The sequence below is a fragment of the Cynocephalus volans genome, chromosome 14 (assembly GCF_027409185.1).
Source record: "Cynocephalus volans isolate mCynVol1 chromosome 14, mCynVol1.pri, whole genome shotgun sequence".
Classification (NCBI taxonomy): Eukaryota; Metazoa; Chordata; class Mammalia; order Dermoptera; family Cynocephalidae; genus Cynocephalus; species Cynocephalus volans.
In genome coordinates this window covers 24,722,222-24,745,949 of record NC_084473.1, presented here as the reverse complement: position 1 = coordinate 24,745,949, position 23,728 = coordinate 24,722,222, and the positions used below count along the sequence as shown (strand labels likewise).

At 38.0% G+C, this 23,728-nt stretch overlaps 1 protein-coding gene across 21 annotated transcripts in view; it reads left to right on the top strand.

Annotated features, from left to right (window-relative positions):
- The window catches only part of DTNB (dystrobrevin beta), a 291,517-nt gene that overhangs the window by 8,895 nt on the left and 258,894 nt on the right, over nucleotides 1–23,728 (top strand). For all 21 annotated transcript variants that reach the window (XR_010021624.1, XM_063077635.1, XM_063077630.1 and 18 more), the window contains exon 2: nucleotides 15,890–15,957. Coding sequence is in view for 20 of the 21 variants with exons in the window: in XM_063077635.1 (XP_062933705.1) it covers nucleotides 15,891–15,957 (67 nt within the window). In the remaining variant the exon portion in view is untranslated. The remainder of the gene's footprint in view (nucleotides 1–15,889; nucleotides 15,958–23,728) is intronic.

The window sequence follows — 23,728 nt, the reverse complement described above, 5'->3', positions numbered from 1 at the left end:
CAATCTCAGCCATCACTGACTTTTTAACTAAATGAACATCCAGAGAAAAATAGACAGGGGTTTTACTGGGACATGGTGAACTTAACATAAGAAATTTCAATACCTGTATGCTTTGATGTAACAGAGCTGGAAAGGTTAAGAAACTAACAAAAAGATTCAAAGGAAATGAAGGATATTTAACACTTAGGGACAGTACAAAGGCATTCTGGAAAAATATACAAAGTCTTCTCTCCCTTTTGTTGTGCTATCCTCCAGACCCCACTTAACTCTGACTTAAGGTATGATCCAGCACCTCAGTTTTGGGACATGTATTCTTTCCATATTCCTTGAGTCCTCATGTTTGCCTCAGAGGTGGCAATGTGGCGCAGTGGAAGGAGAACAGGCTTTGGAGTCAGATGTTGCCTAACTCCACAAATGACTAGCTTTTTAACCTCAGGCCAGTTACCTGACAGTTTAGTCTCTTGATTTCCTCCTCTGATTCTAACATTCATAATCCTGATTTGCTCCTCAAGCCTAGCACAATCCTATTTTCTCACCCTAGCTTTTTAAAGAGTGATAATCTCCAAAATGGGAGGTATGCAAAATGATCCACTAGGCAAGGTATACCAAGAAAATATGAGCAACACAATTTTACTAATATTTAACCCATACGTTGACTTTACTCTGTCTGTATGTTTGATGATATACATCAAGAATGGTAAACGAGGGAACCTGAGAGATTAGTGGGAACACCAGTCGATAATGTGATCATCTTTATTTGTTTGCTTACATTGTATTAGGACATATTGTAGTTTACCTCTGCCTGGTTTAGTGGTCTTTCATATTATATTATCCGATTTGAATTAAATGAACCTTGCTAAATAGAAAAATGGCTTAAAAAGATTCTTGTAGAGAATTTGCAGATTGAAATTTTAGAGTCTGCTTTGGGTTGAACATGTCCCCCAGAAGTTCATGTGTTGGAAGCTTGATCCCCATCATAACAGTAAAGAGGGTCGGAAATCAAACTGTGACAGTGTTGAAAGCTGGGGTCTTTAAGAGGTGATTGGATTCTGATGACTGTGCCCTCATGAATGGATTGATCCATTCATGGAGTAATGGGTTGTCACGGGCATGGACTGGTGGCTTTATAAAAAGAACACGTGAAAGAGCTCTTGCATGTGATACCCTGCGTTGCCACGGGACTCTGTACAGAGCCCCTACCCAGAAGAAGGCCCTCACCAGATGCGCTCCCTGGACTTGGGACTCCCCAGCCTCCAAAACTGTAAGAAATGTTTCATTTCTTTATAAGTTACCTAGTTTCAGCTGCTCTGTCATAAACAACAGAAAACGGACTAATACAGAGTCAACCGAAGATTGAAGTGATAGTGCAAACATACATGAACGGCAAGAAAAAAAGCAGAGTGGATACTTCTGTATATATTATGACCTTATTGTCAGTTAATTGTTAAATACAAAAAACAGTGATGATGTAATCAGATTGATGAGGAATCAGTTTAAAAAGACCCTTAAAATTATTTAAAATACTTTGGATTTATATATGCTGTTTGGTATATTGTGCTTTAAGGTGTTCACTAACGATGTTATGAGCTAATGTTATCAATTGAGATATTTAAGAACTAAGCATTCAGAATATAAAGGCATGCTTATTGATCTTTTCCAGTGATGGTTAATATCATGTGCTAATTAATCTAGTGCCTTAAAATTTTATTAAGCTTAATGATAAAGTTTTAGGTTCCTTTTGAGGTTTATTACTTTAGGAGTAAAAGACAAAAAGTCATAAACTTTTGTTCTTTCTGTTTTGGTAAAAGTGGCTGAAATAATATATAGACAAATTACCAAACTAAAGTTAGTAATTTGTCAAACTAAGACACATCCTTTCTTAACAAATACTGTTGGAATACTGATAAAAGACATTACTGAAGGTTTGAAGTAATGGCTATTATATAATCAAATTATAGAGTTTGTGAGAATTCCTATATATTTGATAAAAGCATGGAGCTTATGGTATTTGGTATACCGTGTTTCAATAATAAAATATATGGAGATCTGCCTTTCCCCCACAATCCACTAAAGAAAAAGATTTACCAGAGAATAGACTCAAAGTAGATGACTTAAAATTTTATGATGAAATAGGACATATGAAGCGTAAAGAATAATTCTTTGTACCTAGAACCCAGCCTAATAAATAAAACATAGTCAACAAAGTTGGTATCCCTCTGTAGTCACGTGATTCTATTTCCATCTCCAGAGGTACTCACTTTTCTGAATTTGGGGATTATCATTTCCACATACTTCTTTATGCTTTTGGTATATATTCATAAGTAATATCCTATATTCAGGGCCGGGGCTAGGGTGAGGTGAAGGAGGCACCTAGCCCCCGTGTAAAGAGGCCCTTACTCTTGGGCTTGCATGACCCTGATGTTTCCTTAAATCTTGCACCATCCATGCCTCCTTCTCCTACCATAGTCCCAGTGCTGCTTATATTAACGTGCATATTTTTAAGCTTTATATAAATGGTATAATTTTGTACGTATTCTCTTGCAACTTTTTTCACTTAACATTGTGAAATTGATCCGTGTGAATACACATGGCTCTGCAGTATGGTATTCTGTTGTGTGATTAACTGTCCTACAATTTTATTTTCCCATTCTTCTGCTGATGGGCATTTAAGATTGTTTCTGATTTTGTGTCTACAGATAATATTGTTGTAAAATTTCTTGTATATGTCTTTTTAGGATATAGTTGTAGAAGGGGAATTTCTGGGTAATTGGGTATGTACCCTTTTTAACTTCACTAGATACTGCCTTTGCTGTTCAAAGTGCTTATATTTATTTGCCTTTCACCAGCAATATATGAGAATTTATGTTACTTTATATTTTTGCCAATATAAATGGTAATTCAGACTTAATTTTTTCTCATTGGTTGAGAAAAATTATTATATTTTGTAATCTTTATTATGGAATAAAACAGATACTACAATAGTTATAGCTTAGTAAATTATCATATAGCAAACACCACCTAGATGAAGAAATAGAATTTTGCCAGCCCCTCCATGTGTGCCATCCCAGTTTTGGCTCCTTCTTTCCCTCCCAGAGTAACTGTCTCGATTTGTGTAGTAATCACTTCCTTGGGTTTCTTTATGGTTTTATACCCCAACTATGATTCCTTGTGCGTTGCAGTTTAGACTTGAGTTATTATGTGCAACTTTTTATATATTTATTTTCCATTTCTTTTGTGAATTGCCTGCTCCTGTCTTAGGTCAAATTTTCCTATTGGTTTGTGCAAGTTCTGTGTATATCCTGGATCCACCAGTCGTTTGGTTGTGTATGGATTGCAGATAATTTTTCCTACTCTGTGACTTGTCTTTTCACATTCTAATTGGTTTTTTGATACATAGATTTTTTTAATAAAAATGTAGGCTAATTTGTCAATCTTCTTGATCTTTGTGTTCTTGGGTTTTTTTGCTTAAAAAAACTTTCCCTTCATTGAGATAAAAAGTGACTACTGAAATAAAAACTTAATTGCAAAAGACAGAAACAGGCACTTCACAGAAAAGGAAACATGGCCAATAAACATATGAAGAAATGGACATCATCATTAGTGATCAGAGAAATAACAAATCAAGACCACAGTGAGATGACATCATGTGCTCATGCTATTGGGAAAATTTGAAAAGCCTGATGGACGAAGTGTTGGAGAGGATGTGAATGCACAGGATCTCTGATATATTGCTGACAGGAATGTACTTTGGGGCCCTTTAAACAGTTTGGCAATTCCTCTTGTAGATATACACCCAAGATAGACTTTTGCCCTTGTACAACAAGAATGTTTGTAGCAACATTGTTTGCAATAGGAGAAAACAAACCATATTTCCATCAGCAGGAGGGTAGTTGATTAAAACGTAATTTATGGAATTATATAGCAGTCAAAATGAGTGAACGATAATAACATGTAACAATAAGATGAATCTTAGCAATATAATATTTGGTGAAAACAATTCCATATATGTGATATATCTATCTTACTATATATACGTGTGTGTATGTATATGTGTCTGTGTGTGTGTATATATATATATAAAATATATAGTAAGCTGTTCTTTTTCTGTTTATTTATGTGAGATATAATTCACATACCATATAATTCACCCTACAATTTAGTGATTTTTAGTATATTTGTAGAGTTGTGTGATCATCACTATTATCTAATTCTGGAACATTTTCATCACTCAAGAAGAAGCCCTGTACCCATTAGCAGTCACTCCCTGTTTGTTTACTCCCACCCCCTATCCCCTGGAAACTAATGATTTATTTTCTGTCACAGTGGATTTGCCTGTTCTGGACATTTCATATAAATGGAATCATACAATATGTGGCATTTTGTGACTGGCTTCTTTCATTTAGCATAATGTTTTCAAAGTTCATTCATGTTGTAGCATGCATCAGTACTTCATTCCCTTTTATGGCTGAATTATATTCCATTGAATATATATGCCACAATTTGTGTGAATATACCACAGTTTGGTCCTGTTACTATTTGTTGAAAAGATTACCCTTTCTCCATTGAATAGTCTTGGCACCTTTGTTGAAAATCAGTTGACCATAGTGTAAAGATTATTTCTGGGCTCTCAATCTCTTCCATTGATTCATGTTGCTGTCCTTGTGCCAATACTACATTGTCTTTATTTATTGTTACCATGGCTTTGGCTTTGTAGTAAGTTTTAATACATTTATGGATTTGATTTGCTAATATTTTTGAGGACTTTTGCATGTGTGTTCATGAAGATTGGTTGATAGTTTTCTTTTTTGAACTGTCTTTATTTAGTTTTGGTATCTGGGTAGTGCTGGCTACAAAATGGATTGGGAAGTATGTCTTTTTGTTTTCTGCAGGAGATCTTACAGAATTGGGCCTAGAGATTACTTTTACAGAAGTTTGTTTTTAAACTACAAATTCAGTTTCTTTAATAGTTATAGGGTTATTCTCATCTATTTCAGCTTGGGTGAGTTTTTGTAATTGATGATTTTTGAGGAATTGGTCAGGTTTATCTAAGTTGTCATATTTATGTGTATAGAATAGAATTGTTCATGAGTGGATACGGAAAATGTGGTACATCTACACAATGGAATACTACTCAGCTATAAAAACGAATGAAATACTGCCATTTGCAACAACATGGATGGACCTCGAGAGAATTATATTAAGTGAAACAAGTCAGGCACAAAAAGAGAAATACCACATGTTCTCACTTATTGGTGGGAGCTAAAAATTAATATATAAATTCACACACACACACACACACACACACACACACAAACGGGGGGGGGAAGAAGATATAACAACCACAATTATTTGAAGTTGATACGACAAGCAAACAGAAAGGACATTGTTGGGGGGGAGGGGGGGAGGGAGAAGGGAGGGAGGTTTTGGTGATGGGGAGCAATAATCAGCCACAATGTATATCGACAAAATAAAATTAAAAAAAAAATACTGTGAAATTAAGCCTAAAAAAAAAAAAAAAAAAAAAGAATAGAATTGTTCATAGTATTCTCATAGTATTTCTTTTAATGTTCGTGGGTTCAATAGTGATATCCTATCCTCTTTCATTAGTGATGACTGTAATTTATCTCTTCTCTTTTTTTCTTTATCTTGCTAGGGGGTTATCAATTTTATTAATCTTTTCAAAGAATCAGCTTTTGGTTTCATTGATTTGCCTCTTTCTCTTAGTGAATTTTAAAAAATATGATCAGATAACATACTCTGATTTCAGTTCTTTTGAATTTGTTAATGTTTGTTTTATGGCTCAGGATAGAGTATTTGCTGGTGCATGTTCATGTGCACTTGAAAAGAATGTGCATTTTGTCATTGTTGAGTGAAGTGTTCTATCGATATTAATTAGTTTTAGTTGGTTGATGGTGTTGCTTAGTCCTTCCACATTCTTGTTAGTGCTACATTTTTTCTCACTCTCTTCTATGAAGCTGTTTCATACAGTTGTAATACAGTTGGATTGTTTTGTTACATTCTGCATTTCATCCTGGGATCTTCTGATTTTCACAAAACTTGCTTAAAGTAAGGTTCACTCTCTGTTATGAACTTCTACCAGTGTTGACAGATGCATAGTGTCATGTGTCCAACATCACAATATCATACAGAATAGTTTCACTAAAAATGCCCCAGTGGTTCATCTACTTAGTCCTCCCCCATTTCCCCAAACCTCTGGCAACCATTGATCATTTTATTGTCTCCATAGTTTTGTTTTCTCTAGAAGGTCATAAAATTGTAATCATACAGTAAGCAGCCTTTTGAGACTGGCTTTTTTCACTTAGTAATATGTGTTCAAGCTTTTTCCATGTCTTTTCATGGCTTGATACTTTATTCTTTTTATTGCTGAATAATAAATACTCCAATTATGGAAGTACCACAGTTTATATATTTACCTATTGAAGGGCATCTTCATTGCTTCCAGTTTTTAGCAATTAAGAATAAAGCTGATATAAATATTTGGGTGCAGAATTTATGTAAATTTTCAATTCATTTGGGTAAATACCTAGCGGTACAATTACTGGATTGTCTGGTAAGACTATGATTAGCTTTGTAAGAAACTGCCAAGTGTCTTCCATGTGGCTTCCACTGTGTGCATTCCCAGCAGCAATGGATGAGAATTCCTGTTGCTCTGCATACTTGTCAGCATTTGATATTGTCAGTTTTTTGGATTTTAGCCATTCTAATGGGTATGTGGTGGTATCTCTTTGTTTAATTTGTAATTTCCTAATAACAAATGATTTTGAACATCTTTTCATAGGCATTTTTTTAACATCTGTGTATCATCTTTGGTGAGGTATCCGTTCAGATCTTTTGATTATTTATTTATTTAGTTTGTTTTTTTGTATTTAAAAAAATTTTTTTTATTGAATCAAAATTGATTATACATATTTTGGGGGTCCAGCATTGAGATATGTTGATCAAATCAGTATTACTAGCATATATATTGTTATAAATCGTAATTACTCTTTATGCCCTTTGTCCAATCCCTCCCCCTACCCCCTCTAATCACCCTAGATTTCTTCTCTCCTTCTGAAAGAATAATGGTTACTCTGTTGATTTGCTGCCCAAATGGTCTGTCCAATGCTGAGAGGCATGATCAGGTCCCCCAATACTATCATAGAGCAGATGCTTCTTCTGTCACTCTAAAATGGGCTCTGTGGAGAGAGACATCCTCCTCCTTTCTTTATCTCTGCTGGTGACTCTTCTTGTGTCAACCCACTCCAGTGGTTGGCAGACCATCTGTGTGGTGGTTGTGGTGTCTAGCTGCCTTCACAGTGGCCATGGTTATCGTGGTGGCTGTGGTGGGCCACCCACTCAGAGGAGATGTTTTTGGCATGCTCCTTGGTGCTGGCAGTGTGCCTGGTTGTGGGGGGGGGGTCTGGTCTACTTCTCCATGCCCTGGGACCCCAGGTGGCCCTGAGGCACTGGCACAGTGAGCCTGGTTGTGGGAGGGGGGTCTGGTCCCTGGTTCCTATCCTCAGGTTCCTGGACAGGGCCCCTCGAGGTGCTGGTGGTGTGAATGGTTGTGGGCAGGGGTCCTGCCCCTGGCTCCATGCCTCATGTCCCCTGGGGGGCCCCTAGGCATTGTTGGTGTGCCTGGACCGGAACCAATTTTTTGTCCTTTGCTTACTTCTAACACAGGGGGAACTTCCTGTGGGAACCAGTACTTGAGCTGTGTGGCTGAGCTACATTGCTGCTTTGCTGCTGTTTCCCTAGGGAGGGCTTTTTGTGTAGCTCAGGGTTTAATGATTGACCTTATAGGTACTTCCGGCTCTCCAGATACTTGGTGCACCTGAGTTGTGTAGAAACTCTGATCTGGGTCTGAGTTTTTCCATCAAACTGCACCCCATGCAATTCTGCATTCCTGACCAGTCTCCTCTGAGTGGTCCTGCACTGATTGGGGGGTGGGTCAGCTGTCCTTGCTGTGTCCCAGTGCTCTCTCTGGCCTGTCTCCTCCACTGCCCATGCTCCAAACACATGGGGCGGGCCCTGCACCGGTCCCTTGCGTTGATTCACTGGCGTCTGAATGGCTCCCCTTTTTCAGCTGCTCTGGCTCCTCTCTCCTATGTGGGTCCATGGGAACCCTATTAGTGGTTTTGCTGTCCTGGTAGCCACCAATGTCCTCTTCTCCTCTTCTGCCTCCAAGCAACTCCATCTGAAGGGCATAGCTGCTGCTTCTGCCGGCTCTTGCTCCATGAGCTCATCAGCTTGATCCTTAAAGTGGTTGCAGCCCAAAATGCTCTGAACAGTTTTTTCTTTCTCTCTTCATGGTTTCTCCCACCTTCATGCACTCCGTAGGTCTCTCCTCCTCTTCACCTGAGCTCCAGTGGCCCCAGCTTGGCTGATGTTACATTTTTATAGTTGTAAATTCATTGGTTTGTGGGAGAGAGTGATGCTGGGCACCGTCTCTTCCGCCATAATGACCAGAACTCTTGATTACTTTTTAATTGGGCATTTTCTTGTTATTGAGTTTTAAGAGTACTTTGTATAATTTGGATACAAGTCCTTCATCAGATATATATTTCGAAAATATTTTTTCACTCTATCTTTAGTGAAGATAAAGTATTTTTTCACTCTATCTTTTTAATGTTGTATCTAAAAACTCATTCATTCAGTTTACCTTTGGGCTTAGGACATTAAACAGTCTCTTCTTCAAACTTCTAGTTTCAACCCCTTTTAGATTTAAGAAACTTTGCTTACATTTTGATAGCTAAGACTCTGGTCTTTATGCTTTGTAGACTAAGGCTGTGTTCTGGTTCTTTAAATTTGATGGAATGAAGTTTCTGAGTAGGGTGACTGGGATCCATTGACGATCAGATATATTTGGATAAATATACCTAGTGGATTTCTCTGTATGTCCACAGGATGAACTACAGGAAGAAGGGGGTGGAGAATCCTGAGATCACAAGGTCATAGAATTTTATTTGTGCGTTAAAGTGGACAAAGATTTTGGCAGTTGAAATAGGAAAAAAGGGTGGATATTAGAGTGATGAGGAAGGAAATAGCAAGGTATGTGAAGGGAATGATAGGGAGATATCGGTTATTTCTAGATTGTGAGGCTAAGAAAGGGCAGAGTGCCAGGAGTCCAAGCAGAAGGAAGTAGAGAGATGTGTTTACATTCATGGAAGTGTTGATCTTCAAGGTTATATCATAATGACAAGGGTATATAATCAGATGTGGTAGTAGGATTATATCCTTGTTGGATATGGAACTGTTAAAAGCATTATTACAAAGACGCAGGTATTAGTATGCATAAAACACTGGCATGGAGTTATCTGTCTCCAGGCCTAGAGAAATCATTTAAAGTAGTCTTAGTTTGTGTGTATGCCATAAATTTGGATTTTATGTAACCTGAGTTATAAACTTGTTTGAAATGAAAAGACCTGATTTCTTAATTTCCCCAGTAGCTGGCTCATAGACAAGGATTTGAGTGCAATTATTTTATTTTGGAGGTTATCCCAGGAAAAATCAGTAGGAGACTAGAAAGTGAGATAGGAAAGGGAACTTAGCAAATAAAGGGTTTGTTATCAAGTAAGTTAGCAGTGTGGGTAATTGGAACTTATTCCCACTGGAGAACTCTAGGAGCCAGTGTAAAACATGTATCTTGGCATTATATTCCTTAAGGGGTGAGAAAGCTGGGGTATTTATGTACCATCTTCATCAATCATTAGTTAAGATTGTTTCAAGGCAGTAGATCTATGTTTCAGGCCTGCCATGCAGGGAACAAAATGGACTCAGAGGTTAGAGAAAGCCCTCAGGTTAAAAGAAAAAAGAAAGAAAAGAAAAGAAAAAAAGCACATGCAGTCAGTTTAGTATACACAGAATTGGTTAAAGGTTAGGAGATACGGGGGAGGAGGGCACCCTTTTTACTATTTCCTTCATATCCTGCTGTGCAGTTCCAGCATCTCCAATTCATTTTCTATAAGCCATCATTAAAAAAACTTACTTCAGTCTTAAATGAACCATCTTATTAGCACCTTAGGACTGGCTCCAGGTGTACTTTTCAGACATTAAACCCTGAATCATGGGAGAGTACCCCCATATCAAGAAGCTTTTCCTTACCAGCCTTATACTTGTCCCCCAAGTTCAGCACTCTCAAGATCCATTCCCAGGTATGTTTTTCCAGTTCTGCCCATACATATTGCCAAGCCCAGCAGCTGTTTTAGTGACTCAGTCCTTTCTATCCACAGCAGGGACAGTACGTCTCTATTCTGACAGTGCCAAGACTTGACCCTTGTCATTAGCTTAGAAGCAGTGTGGGAGGTAGGGACAGATCTTGAGGAAGGTAAGCATCTTCTGAGGCATGCATCTCAGATGAGGCCTTCACATAGTATTGAGGCTGGGAAACCTCCATCTTGTAGCAAGAAGAGAGCCACTTCAGGCCTAGAGGCTTCAGGAGAATCTTGGCCAGAGTGTGAATTCAGTCTTCTTTGTAATTTTCCTACTTTCACAATCAGAACTTGGACCTCATTTTTATCACAGTCTGCCTTCAGGCAAATAAATGCAGATGCTGACAAATAGTTATGCATTAAAGTAGCTTGAGTAATGGAATAAAGGCAGGGTCTACTGTATCTATCAAGTCAACAGATAATGTCAGTGTTGTGGCTGCCGTTGAGTAACAAATTTTTCTGTAACGTTGGTTTGGTGTGCTGGGCAATATTAACACTTGGGGGGGCACTTGACTAAGTGCTGGGCATTGTTCTAGGCATTTACTGTGAGTCCTCACAACAATTCTCTGAGAAAGGTACTTGTGATCATCACAGTTTTATAGGTGATGAATCTGAGACTCAGAAGGGTTAAATAATTTATCCAAAGTGCAAGTGAAGGAGCTAGTATTTGAAATTGAGTTTAACTGACTTTTTGTTATTCCATATTGCTTCCCAAAGGTATCCTCCTCATGTCCATTTGACAGATGATGAATTTGAAATACAGAAATTAAGTGACAATGTGAGTTACAAGGCTAAAGAAAACCATAGTTAGAATACAGGGCACCAGTTCTTTTGCAGTTGAATACCATATTGAACAAATGGCTACGTTTAATACTGGCTGCCTTAAAATTTTTGCTGTATTTGAAATTCCATTAAATAGTCTCTCTCAGGGTTTCTCAACCTCAGCAATATTGATATTTTGGACTGGTTAATTCTTTGTTGTGGGAACTGTCCTGTGCATTGCAGGATATCCCTGACCTCTTTCTACTAGATGCCAGTAGCACCCTCCCACTTGCAAGAACCAAAAATGTCTCTAGATACTGCTGAATGTCCCATGAGGGCAAAACTGTCCCTGGTTGAGAATCAGATCAATTTCTAATGGTGATGGTGTCATGACAGGAACTCAGAGTAATTCAAGAATGTATTTTGTGAGCAGGGAGCTATATTGCTTTAAAATGGAAGCAATCATTCATTTCCAATGTCTGATGGAAAGAGCATGGGCTTTGGAGTTGGGTCCAGTTGGCTCATCTCTTGGCTCTGCCACTGATCAGCACGTATGATCTGGAATAGATTGTCTTTGCTGAGCTTTTGTTTCCTAATTTGTAAAATGGGCATTATATCTACCTGGTAGGGTGTGGTGATTAAAGTGGAGAATGGTAAACATGGAAGAAGAATTTTAAAAAAAAGAAAAGAAATCTAGTAGAAGGAATTGAAGGGAAGATACTGTAGGGAGTTAAGAGAAAAAGTGAGAGGTTTGTTAGGAAGGTCTGAAGTGGCAAATGAGTATTTCCGTGTCTGCCCTCTTCCTGTACCCCAATCCCAGTTTACTGAGCCTGAAAGAAAACCCTGTGAACAATTTCTTGTGTATTCTTTCAGAGATTCCTCTCTGTATATCCAAGCATATGAAAACACACGTGTGTTATGTCTGTCTTTTAAAGTTTTGATAATACTGTGTTTTAGGTTTGATTCCTTAGAAGTGGAGCCTGATGGGGATTCTTGTGTAAGTAATTTATTGAGGTTGTGCTCTCAGATGAAATCTATAAGGGAATGATGGAGGCAGGACTGGGCATAGGAACAGGTCTAGACCATTGGTTCTCAAAGTGTGGTTCCCAGACCAGCAGCATCAGCACCAGTTGAAACTTATTACAAATGCAGATTCTCAGGTCCACTCCAGACATACTGAACAGAAATTCTGGGATGGGTCCCCTTAATATGTGTTTTAATAAGCCTTGTAGGTGATTTTTTTCTTTAAATAGACTTTATTTTTTAGAGCAGTTTTAGGTTCACAGCAAAATTAAGTGGAAGGTACAGAGATTTCCCATAGGTCCCCTACCCCCACACACGCACGGTCTCCCCATTATCAGTATTCTCCGCCTGTGTGGGTATGTTTGTTACAACCTATGAACCTACACTGACACATCATTATCACCAGAAGTCCATAGTTTATATTAGAGTTCACCCTTGGAATTGTACATTCTGTGGGTTTGGACAAACGTATAATGACATGCATCCCCCATTATAGTATCATACAGAGTGATTTCACTGCCCTAAAAGTCCTCTGTGTTTCGCCCATAAACCATCCTCTCCCCCTAAGCAACCACTGATCTTTTCAGTGTCTCCATAGTTTTGCCTTTTTCAGAATGTCATGTAGTTGGAACTATACAGTGTGTAGCCTTTTCATATTGGCTTCTTCCACTTAGAAGCATCCATTTAAGGTTCATCTAGTCTTTTCATGGCTTGATAGCTCGTTTCTTTTTAGTGCTGAATAATATTCCATTGTTTGGGTATACCACAGAGTATCCATTCGCCTGCTGAAGGACACCTTTGTTGCATCCAAGTTTTGGCAATTATGAGTACAGCAGCTGTAAACATCTGTGTGCAGGTTTTTGTGTGGACATATGTTTTCAGTTCCTTTGGGTAAATACCAAGGAATATGATCATATTGTAAGTGAATGTTTAGTTATGTAAGAAACCACCAATCTTCCAAAGTGATTATACCATTTGGCATTCCCACCAGCAGTGAATGAGAGTTCTGTTGCTCTACATACTCCCCAGCATTTGGTGTTAGTGTTCTGGGTTTTGGTCATTCTAATAGGTGTGTAGTGGTATTCTCCTTGTTTTAGTTTTCAATTCCCTAATGACATATGATGTTGAGTATCTTTTTAAATGCTTATTCACCTCCTTTGGTGAGATATCTGTTCAAATTTTATGTGTTGTTGTTTTCAGGTTTGTAATAATTGTCTGCATGAATTCAAGATACCATTATTGTGTTAGTTTAGATAATTAAATTTCTCAAGTGTCTGCTTTGTGCTTTATTAATTTCAGAAAGTCTAAAGACTTTCTTAAAAAGAAAATGTATCAAATCAAATAACACCTATCATTAATTATTAATGAGATTCTCCCCACTAGATTTATAAACTACTTGTGTAGTAGGAGTAATAATAGTAATAGTAAAAATTGTAATAAGAGTAAGAATAGAAGCTCCCATTTGACCTGTGCTTACCTTAAGCCAGGCACTGTCAAAACGAACTGCTACATTTAATCTTCCCACAAGAATGTAAGCTACATGAAGTTGAGGATTTTGTGTTTTATTCACTGCAGCATTCCTAGTACCTCTAGCTAAGTCTGCCACATAAGAGTTACTCAATAAATACTTGTCAAATGAGTGATTAATGAAGTATGTATAATCTTTATGCCATTTTACCAATGAGAAATGAATCTTAGAGTGATTAATGCACCTCCCCAAGGATAGATTTCCAGTAATGGAGCTGGCACTCAAACCCATGTGGGATGATTGCTGTCATTTTGACAGTGGGGACATGTTCATTTAATTTCAGCCAAACAGGTGTAGCAATGCAATATTAATTACTATTGCTTAAGTGGGGTTGGCAAGCTTTTCTTAAAGGGTGAAATAGTAAATACTTTAGACTTTGCAGGCCAAAGCTTTCTGTTGCAGCTACTCACATCTGCCATTTTAACACGAAAGCAGCCATAGACAATACATAGATGAATGGGTGTGGCTATGTTCCAATAAACCCTTATTTGCAGAAACAGGTAGCAGGTCAGATCTGGCCCAAGGTAGTATAGTTTCTGTAGTTTGCCAACCCCTGCTTTAGGTGATCTCCTGCCACCAGTGCCACAAATAATTACACAAGCAGATGTGGAACCTGAACTTGCATGGCAGTACTTGTAGTATAGTGGTCATCCAGATGATCTGAAATATATTTATATTAATTTTTTTCAATATTAATCTGGAAATGAAAACAAAATTTAGAAAATTGTCATGAAGAACCTAGGGATCTTCAGGAATTCTTATCACTACTTTTAAAAAAGTGATATAAAAGAATAGTAAAAGTAGAGAAAGGAAATAATAAATGAGTTATATTATAAAGGACATTATGATATTCTCTATTTTAATCTGTGTTTAGCATTTAAATTTGAGTTATCTAGTGAGAGACCAAGATTGGAGAGGATGGAGCAAACTTTTGAATACAGTGTCTTTTTTTCTTTCTAATTATGGAATACTGGTACCAATTCCTGTTTTTTCTCTAGGACTTAGATTTTATTAGATTTTTGCTGCTTCTGGTTGCTTTTTCTTTGGCTTCCTTTCTATTTAAAATTCTTTTGTCTGGAGGGCAAATTAAGTAAGCAACATTTTTGTTGAAGCCTACTTCATAACATTTCAGTGATCTAGGAAAGAGTCTTAATGATCAAAATAATAGTTGTGGAATGTTAAGGAATATATTTACACTTTCTGTTTTCTTTAGGATATATTGTAACTAAACTTTTTATATCAGGCAACTTGCTTTAATGGATCTGTAATTCGTGTAGTCATCATTTAGTTTGCGATTCTACATATCTGAGAATGACTTACAACAGTTTAGTCTACTTGGGGAAATTATTTAGCTTATGCTGTTTGTCTAGATATTTTTTCTTTATGGAGTAAGGCAAACTTCAGCTGAAATTGTTACAAATTTTGCATCAGTAGAGTCCATGTAATGGACTATTTGTGTTCTAGCTTTTTAGGCATAGAGATCTAAAAATATAAATCTACAAGCAATAATTATGTAGGAAGTTTAACAAAAGGGTTGGGGTTCCACTTTACTACTTCTGAGTTGTATGCCTTTGAGCAAGTTGGTGTTCTTTTCTAGACATCTGTTTCCTAGTCTGTAAAATGGGGATAATAATAATAACAGCACATAGAGTTTTTGTGATGATTAAAAGAGATAATGCATATAAAAAGTTTTAACAAAGTGACAGGTGTAGTCTAAGTCTGTCAATGTAAACTGCTATTATCTTGTGATAGAAAAGTTACATTTAGGAGCTCTTTGAGTTTGGGGATGAATACCTTTTTTGTTTAATATTGTTTAATAAAATAATAGAAGATTTAACTTATATTTTTATGTATAACTATTCTTATGTTTTTTTTTCCCCCCCAGCTGGCTGGTACAGGGATCCAAACCTTTGACCTTTGTGTTGTAACATCACACTCTAACCAACTGAGCTAACCAGCCAGCCCTATTCTTATGTTCTTTATTGCAGCCTTTCATTATATTTATTTCTAAACTATATTTAGTGACATGTTTATATGTATAAAACTGTATCAACTAATCCAGGACTCTGCAGAGAAAATAATTAAAATTAGAAATAAGACAGCCTGATATTTTCAGCACAGGAAGCAAGTGTATATACGAGCTCACTTAAGTACTGACTTTAATATTTTAGAAGCTGTCAAATAAAGGGACAATGGTTTATCTTTTTTATTTTTTGGTATCAGGCTTCCACTTTAATTTTACCGATACTGTCTGAAAACGTGTATAAACAACTTGGTTTCTTGCACCACTTCACAGTAGAATGATTAGCACTTGGTTGAATTGTCAAATTACACCATGGTTTATTGTATCTTTCTTTGTCTCTAGGATGATCGAGGAAAGTGGGAATAAGCGGAAGACCATGGCAGAGAAGAGGCAGCTGTTCATAGAAATGCGTGAGTCTTGCGTGCTTCTGGAATCCTTGTCTGTATATGCAGCAATGCTTTTTTTTTCTGATCAAGTCATAGTGTTAATCAGTTACAAGTTATAAGCTTTAGTGAAGGAAGAATGGGAAGTAAAGAATCTTAAAGTTGGAGAACTCCAAACCAGAGCATGTATTTTAGTTGAATTGACTTGGATTGCTTTCTTAAGCAAGGTCATAAGTAATAAGGCAGAGTGTTAACCTAGAATATCTGTGATTTTAAGTCATGCCAGTCAATTTAGACCTCTTTCTGTGAATCTCTTGTTGCCATGAGTTTGCAGATCATGATAAATAATTAGTATTAATACTTATATAAATTACCTTCCAGTAGATACTGATTCTAAGGTAGAGAGGACTAAGTGTTAGGACCACACCTAGAGATATCAGAAAAACCAAAAAGAATGAAGTATACTTTGGTATATTACTTTACTATATACAATTTTAAAGCTTCTTTTAAAAATTATATCCTTATATAAAACTTGAACAAAGAGAAAAAATGGCTAGGAGGAGTGGGGTGGTTTCCAGTATTTGAAAGATTGTTTTGCTCTGCAACTACTTGTCTATGTGACCTTGACTGTATGACCTTGACCAACTCACTCTTGCTGGACCTCAAATTCCTTTGCCGTGAAATGGAGTATTGCTCTGGACCAGTGATTATGAAATCTTTTAAAAGCATTGTACTCTTTTTTTCCAAACGAAATTGTACAAAGATCCTCAACACGAGTGTTATAAAATTGGTACTGCTTAGTCAAAGCAGGAGAGGGGAGGCAGAGCCCAGCTTGGGGTGACCCCTGAGGTACTTACAAAATTCTGTAATTCTGCATATGACAGTGTGAAAATCAGTGGATGACATCTCAGAAGGCCCTTCCAACTCTTAACATATTTTAGATCTTTAGAGTCTTAGTAATGGGAGACAGTTTGACTCAGCTCAGATCTATGTTGTTCTATCAAGCATAGGCTGGGTAATTATTTGTTAGAGATGGTAGAGAAGAAATTTTGGCACTGGGTAGGCAGCAAGACTGGGTGATCTTTAAGGACTTCTGTAGTTCTGAGTCTCTAATTGCTAGTCATTCAAGCCAGGCACCTTGGAGTCACTTCCCTCCACCTCACCATCTCCCTCCAAAGAAGTCACCAAGTGCAGCTGAGTTTTACTTCATCAATGAGTCTTGAGTCCGTCTGTTCCTCATACTGCGATGGCTTTGAGTCCAGGCTCTGCTTGGACTGTATAGCTTGGATCTTGGCTCCCTCACTTACTGGCTCTGTAATTTTAGGCAAGTTGCTTAATCGCTCTGTGCTTCAGTTTCCTCATTCATAAAATGGGAATAGTACCAACTTCATAGAATTATTGTGAAGATTGAATGAGATAATGTGAGGAAAGCACTTAGCATAGTGCTTGGCACAGAATAGTAAACACTTAACATGGTTAACTATGTTTTATCATTAATATTTTTAACATTGTTACTTTTCTGAACTATAAGTTTCTGATCTCTTCTTCCAGTCTTGACCCTTTAAAATCTGCTATCTATGATCAGCTGCCAGATCGAATGGTATAAATCTGTTACTTCTTAGCTTAAATCTTTTTAGTTCTTGTCACTTTCATGAGAAAGCGCCAGTTCCTAAGCATGCCGAACAAGGCCCTTCTGGCCTCTTTTTTCACTCAATTCACAAGTTCCCAATTTCCATCACATACCTCGTGTGTCATTTCCCAACAATACTGAATTTGCTTTTTTGCAGATAGATCATGTTTTATATCTTTGTGCCTTTGCTAATGCTGTTGCCTCCACTATCTGACAAACTGTTCCTACCTACCTGCCTTAGGTTGAATCTGCCCCCAAAACTTAGCCCCCACTGTGACAGTGTAAAGAGGGGGGAAGAATCCTATTATGGTAATTGAAAGATGGGGCCTTAAAGATGCGATTAGATTGTAGGACCATGCTGTAGCGAAGAGATTAATAATAGTGGTCAGGGGCATGATTCTGAGGGTTTTAAAAGAAGAGCACATTAGAGGTTAGTACCTCTCTGCTCTGCCATCTTCTGCTATGTGAGACCCCTGGGTCACTGTTGCCACCATCAAGAACTTCACCAAATGTGTTTCCTGGACATTGGACTTCCTGGCCTCTGAAACTATAAACAATAAATTTTGTTTTCTTTATAAATTGTCCAATTCCAGGTATTTTGTTATAAGCAACAGAGACTAATACACTGCTCTTCAAGACTTAGCATAGGGGTAATCTTTTCCATTCAACTTTTAGCATATTTATTGAGAAGCAGCAATGTTCCAGGTGGTATTTTAGGTGCTAGGGTTGCAGGGGAGAAAAAGAAACACAGTTTCTAACTTCATTCTCGAGGCTTACCGTTTCAGTAGGGGGAAGCAGACAAAATAGGAAACCAAATAAATAAACACAATAATTCCTGAAACTAAGAAGTGCCTGGGGTGCCTTCAGTAAATAAACATGGGTGTGTGAGTGTGAGTGACTGGGGTAGATATTTGAAGTAGTTCTTAAAGAACTGGGTTGATTGCTTATTGAATGTTATCACTCCAACACATGAACCTCATGTAAATTATTCTCTGTGACCACCTGGAGATGTTTGGTGAGTATGGCTTCTTGAATGGTGATGATACCTGCTGCTGGAAGCCCCACTCAATCATTTCCAACAGCACCAAAACTCCAGCATAATTACCTTCTGTGGATGCCAAGACACCTTTTCCCAGCCTTATTACTTGGCTGTATCATCCAGGTGTTGGGTTGATTTTAGTATGTCAATTTTGAATCTAATATTCTTTCTGAACTCTTTATTAGCCTTAATGGTTAGTTTATAGATTAGTGCTTAGTTTGGTAACTATACCATTTTATTTACTTATTTATTTATTTATTTATTATTGAATTATAATTGATTATACATATTTTTGGGATTCAGTGTTGACATATGTTGATCAAATCAATATTACTAGTATGTATATTGTTACAAATTGTACTTATTCTTTATGCCCCTTGTCCAATCTCTCCCTATCCCCCACTCCCTCCCTCCTCCCACCACTGATAACCCTAGATTTCTTCTCTCCCTCTGAAAGAGTAATGGTTATTCTGTTAATTTGTTGCCTAGGTGATCTGTCCAATGCCGAAAGTGTTCAGGCCCCTCAATATTATCATAGAGCAGATGCTTCTTCTGTCATTCTGGAATGGGCTTTGTGGAAAGAGACATCTTATTCTTTCCTTTGGTCTCTGCTGGTGACTCTCCTTGTGTCAGTGCACTCCAGTGGCTGGCAGACCATCTGCATGGTGGTTGTGACATCTAGCCACTTTTGCAGCAGCCGTGGTTACTGTTGTGGCTGTGGTGGGCAACCCACATGGTGGTGATGTTTTTGGCATGCTCCTTGGCACTGGTGGTGTGCCTGGTTGTGGGTGGGGGGGTCTGGTCCTCAGCTCCATGCCTGGGTCTCCAGACGGGGCTCTGAGGGTGCTGGTGGTGTGTGTGGATGTGGGTGGAGGGTCAGTCCCTGGCTCCAAGCCTCAGGTTCCTGGGCAGGCCCTGAGGTTCTGGCAATGTGTGTGGTTGTGGGTGGGTGGTCTGGTCCCTGGCTCCAAGCCTCAGGGCCCCTGGTGGGCCCTGAAGCACTGGTGGTGTGCCTGGGCTGGAACTAATTTTTTGTCCCTTGCTTACTTCTAAAACTGGGGAACTTCCTGTGGGAACCAGTACTTGAGCTCTGTGGTTGAGCTAAATTGTTGCTTTGCTGCTGCTTCACTAGGAAGACTTTTTGTGTAGCACAGGTTACAATGGTTGACCTTATAGATACTTCCGGCTCTGCAGGGACCTGGTGCAGCTGGGTTGTGTAGAAACTCAGATCTGGGCCTGAATCTTTTCATCAAACTGTATCCCATGCAATTCTGCATTCCCAACCAATTTCCTCTGAGTGGTCCTGTGCTGATTGTAGGATGGATTGGCTGTCTTTGCTGTGTCCCAATGTTCTCCTGGTAGGCCCGTCTCCACCACCGCCTGTGCTCCAAACACTTCCCATGAGATGGGCCCTGTGCCAGTCCCTTGCGATGACTCGCTGGCCTCTGAATGGCTCTCCTTTTTCAGCTGTTCTGGGTCCTCACTCCTTTGTGGGTCCATGGGAACCCTCTTAGTAGTCTTGCTGTCCTGGAGGCCACCAAGGCCCTCTTGTCCCCTGTCACCTCCAAGGAACTCCATCCGCAGGGCACAGCTGTGGCTTTTGCTGGCTCCTGCTCCATGCGCTCAGCAGTTCCAGCTTTAAAGCGGCCACAGCACAAAATGCTCCGAGCAGTTTTTTCTTTCTCTCATCATGGCTTCTCCTCCTTCATGAGTTCCATAGGTCTCTCCTCCTCTTCTCCTGAGCTCCAGTGGCCTCAGCTTGGCTGTTGTTACATTTTTATAGTTGTAAATCTGTTGATCTGTGGGAGAGAGTGACACTGGGGACTGTCTGTTCCGCCATCTTGACCGGAACTCCTATACCATTTAAAAGAAAGACAATTTTCACTCTTCCTTTTGTAATCCTTTTACTTCTTTCTTGACTTAGTGTACTGGTTAGGGCCTCAGATATATTGAAGAGCAGGGAGGAGAGCAGGCATTTTTGTCTCGTTTTTGACTTTAATGGGAATGGTTCTAATATTTCACTGTTAGGAATGATATTTGCTGCAGGTGTTCTACCATTTTTCAGGTTAAGGAACTTCTGTGTCCTAGTTTGCAGGAGTTATTATCATTATTTTCTTAAATCATGAATGAGTATTGAACTTTTTCAAATGTTTTCTGCTTCCCTTGAGATGAATACATTTCTCCTTTACTCTCTTAGTATAGAGCTGTGGCCAGCCATCTTCTTAAAGGGCCAGAAAGAAGATATTTTAGGATTTGCAGGCTCTATGATGAATTCTCTGTCACAGCTACTCAACTCTGCTATTGTAGCATGAAAGCAGTCATAATAACTTAATAATTTAGATAGTTTGCATTTTTTTTATCTTGTGTTACCTTTATTATGGTATCTTCATATAACATCATTAAGCCTTTATGTTTTTAGGCAGTATCTTTTAATTTCTTATTATAAAATTAGTTTATTCTTTCTTTGTTTAATATTTCCTGAACACCCCACTATCAATATTAGACAGATCATCTAGGCAAAGAATCAGTAGAGAAACACAAGATCTAAACAATACTCTAGACAAATTGGAATTGGCAGATATCTACAGAACATTCCACCCAACAACCTCAGAATATTCATTCTTCTCATCAGCACATGGATCATTCTCCAGGATAGATCACATATTAGGTCACAAATCAAGTCTCAATAAATTCAAAAAAATTGGAATTATCCCATGTATCTTCTCAGACCACAATGGATTAAAACTAGAAATTAATAACAAACGAAACTCTGGAAAATATACAAACACATGGAAATTAAACAGCATTCTACTTAATGACATATGGGTCCAAGAAGAAATCAAGCAGGAAATCAAAAAATTTATTGAAACTAATGAAAACAATGATACATCATACCAAAACCTGTGGGATACTGCAAAAGCAGTATTGAGGGGAAAATTTATTGCATTAAACGCTCACTTCAGAAGAATAGAAAGATGGCAAGTGAACAACCTAACACTTCACCTTAAAGAACTAGAAAAACAAGAACAATCCAAACCTAAAGTTAGCAGAAGGAAAGAAATCATTAAGATCAGAGCAGAACTGAATGAAATTGAAAACCAAAAAACAATTCAAAAGATCAACGAATCAAAAAGTTGATTTTTTGAAAAGATAAATAAAATTGACAAACCATTAGCATGGCTAACAAAAAAAAGAAGAGAGAAGACTCAAATAACCAAAATTAGAAATGAAAAAGGCGATATTACAACTGATTCATCTGAAATACAAGGAATCATTCGAGACTACTATAAACAACTATACGCCAACAAGTTTGAAAATCTGGAGGAAATGGATAAATTTCTGGACACACACAAGCTCCCAACACTGAACCGTGAAGACGTAGAAAATTTGAACAGACCAATAACAATAAAGGAGATTGAAGCTGTTATCAGTAGGCTCCCAACAAAGAAAAGCCCAGGACCAGATGGATTCACAGCAGAATTTTACCAAACATTCAAACAGGAATTGACACCGATTCTTTACAAACTATTCCAAAAGATTGAAACGGACGCAAATCTCCCAAACTCATTCTATGAAGCAAACATCATCCTGATACCAAAACCAGGTAAAGATATAACCAAAAAAGAAAACTACAGGCCAATATCCTTGATGAATATAGATGCAAAAATCCTCACTAAATTACTAGCAAACAGAATACAGCAACACATACGTAAAATTATTCATCACGATCAAGTGGGATTCATCCCAGGGATGCAAGGTTGGTTCAACATATGCAAACCAATAAATGTGATACACCATATTAATAAACTCAAACACAAGGACCATATGATCATCTCTATAGATGCTGAAAAAGCATTTGATAAAGTTCAGCACTCATTCATGACAAAGACCCTCTATAAGTTAGGTATAGAGGGAAAGTATCTCAACATAATTAAAGCCATATATGCCAAACCCACAGCCAATATCATCCTGAATGGGGAAAAGCTGAAAGCTTTTCCTTTAAGAACAGGAACTAGACAAGGATGCCCACTCTCACCACTCCTATTCAACATAGTGTTGGAAGTACTAGCCAGAGCAATCAGAGAAGAGAAGGTAATAAAGGGCATCCAGATTGGAAAAGATGAAGTCAAACTGTCCCTGTTTGCAGATGACATGATCCTATATATCGAAGAGCCTAAAACCTCTACAAAAAAACTGTTGGAATTGATAAATGATTTCAGCACAGTAGCAGGATACAAAATCAACACACAAAAATCAGTAGCATTTCTTTTCTCCAATAGTGAACATGCAGAAGGAGAAATCAAGAAAGCCTGCCCATTTACAATAGCCACCAAAAAAATAAAATACTTAGGAATTGAGTTAACCAAGGAGGTGAAAAATCTCTATAATGAGAACTACAAACCACTGCTGAGAGAAATTAGAGAGGATACAAGAAGATGGAAAGATATCCCATGCTCTTGGATTGGAAGAATCAACATAGTGAAAATGTCCATACTACCCAAAGTGATACACAAATTCAATGCAATCCCCATCAAAATTCCAAAGACATTTTTCTCAGAAATGGAAAAAACTATCCAGACATTTATATGGAACAATAAAAGACCACGCATAGCCAAAGCAATGCTGAGCAAAACAAATAAAGCTGGGGCATAACACTACCTGACTTTAAGCTATACTACAAAGCTATAATAACCAAAACAGTATGGTACTGGCATAAAAACAGACACACTGACCAATGGAATAGAATAGAGAATCCAGAAATCAACCCACACACTTACTGTCAGCTGATCTTTGACAAAGGCACCAAGCCTATTCACTGGGGAAGGGACTGCCTCTTCAGCAAATGGTGCTGGGATAACTGGATATCCATATGCAGGAGAATGAAACTAGATCCATACCTCTCGCCGTATACTAAAATCAACTCAAAATGGATTAAGGATTTAAATATACACCCTGAAACAATAAAACTTCTTAAAGAAAACATAGGAGAAACACTTCAGGAAATAGGACTGGGCACAGACTTCATGAATACGACCCCAAAAGCACGGGCAACCAAAGGAAAAATAAACAAATGGGATTATATCAAACTAAAAAGCTTCTGCACAGCAAAAGACACAATTAAAAGAGTT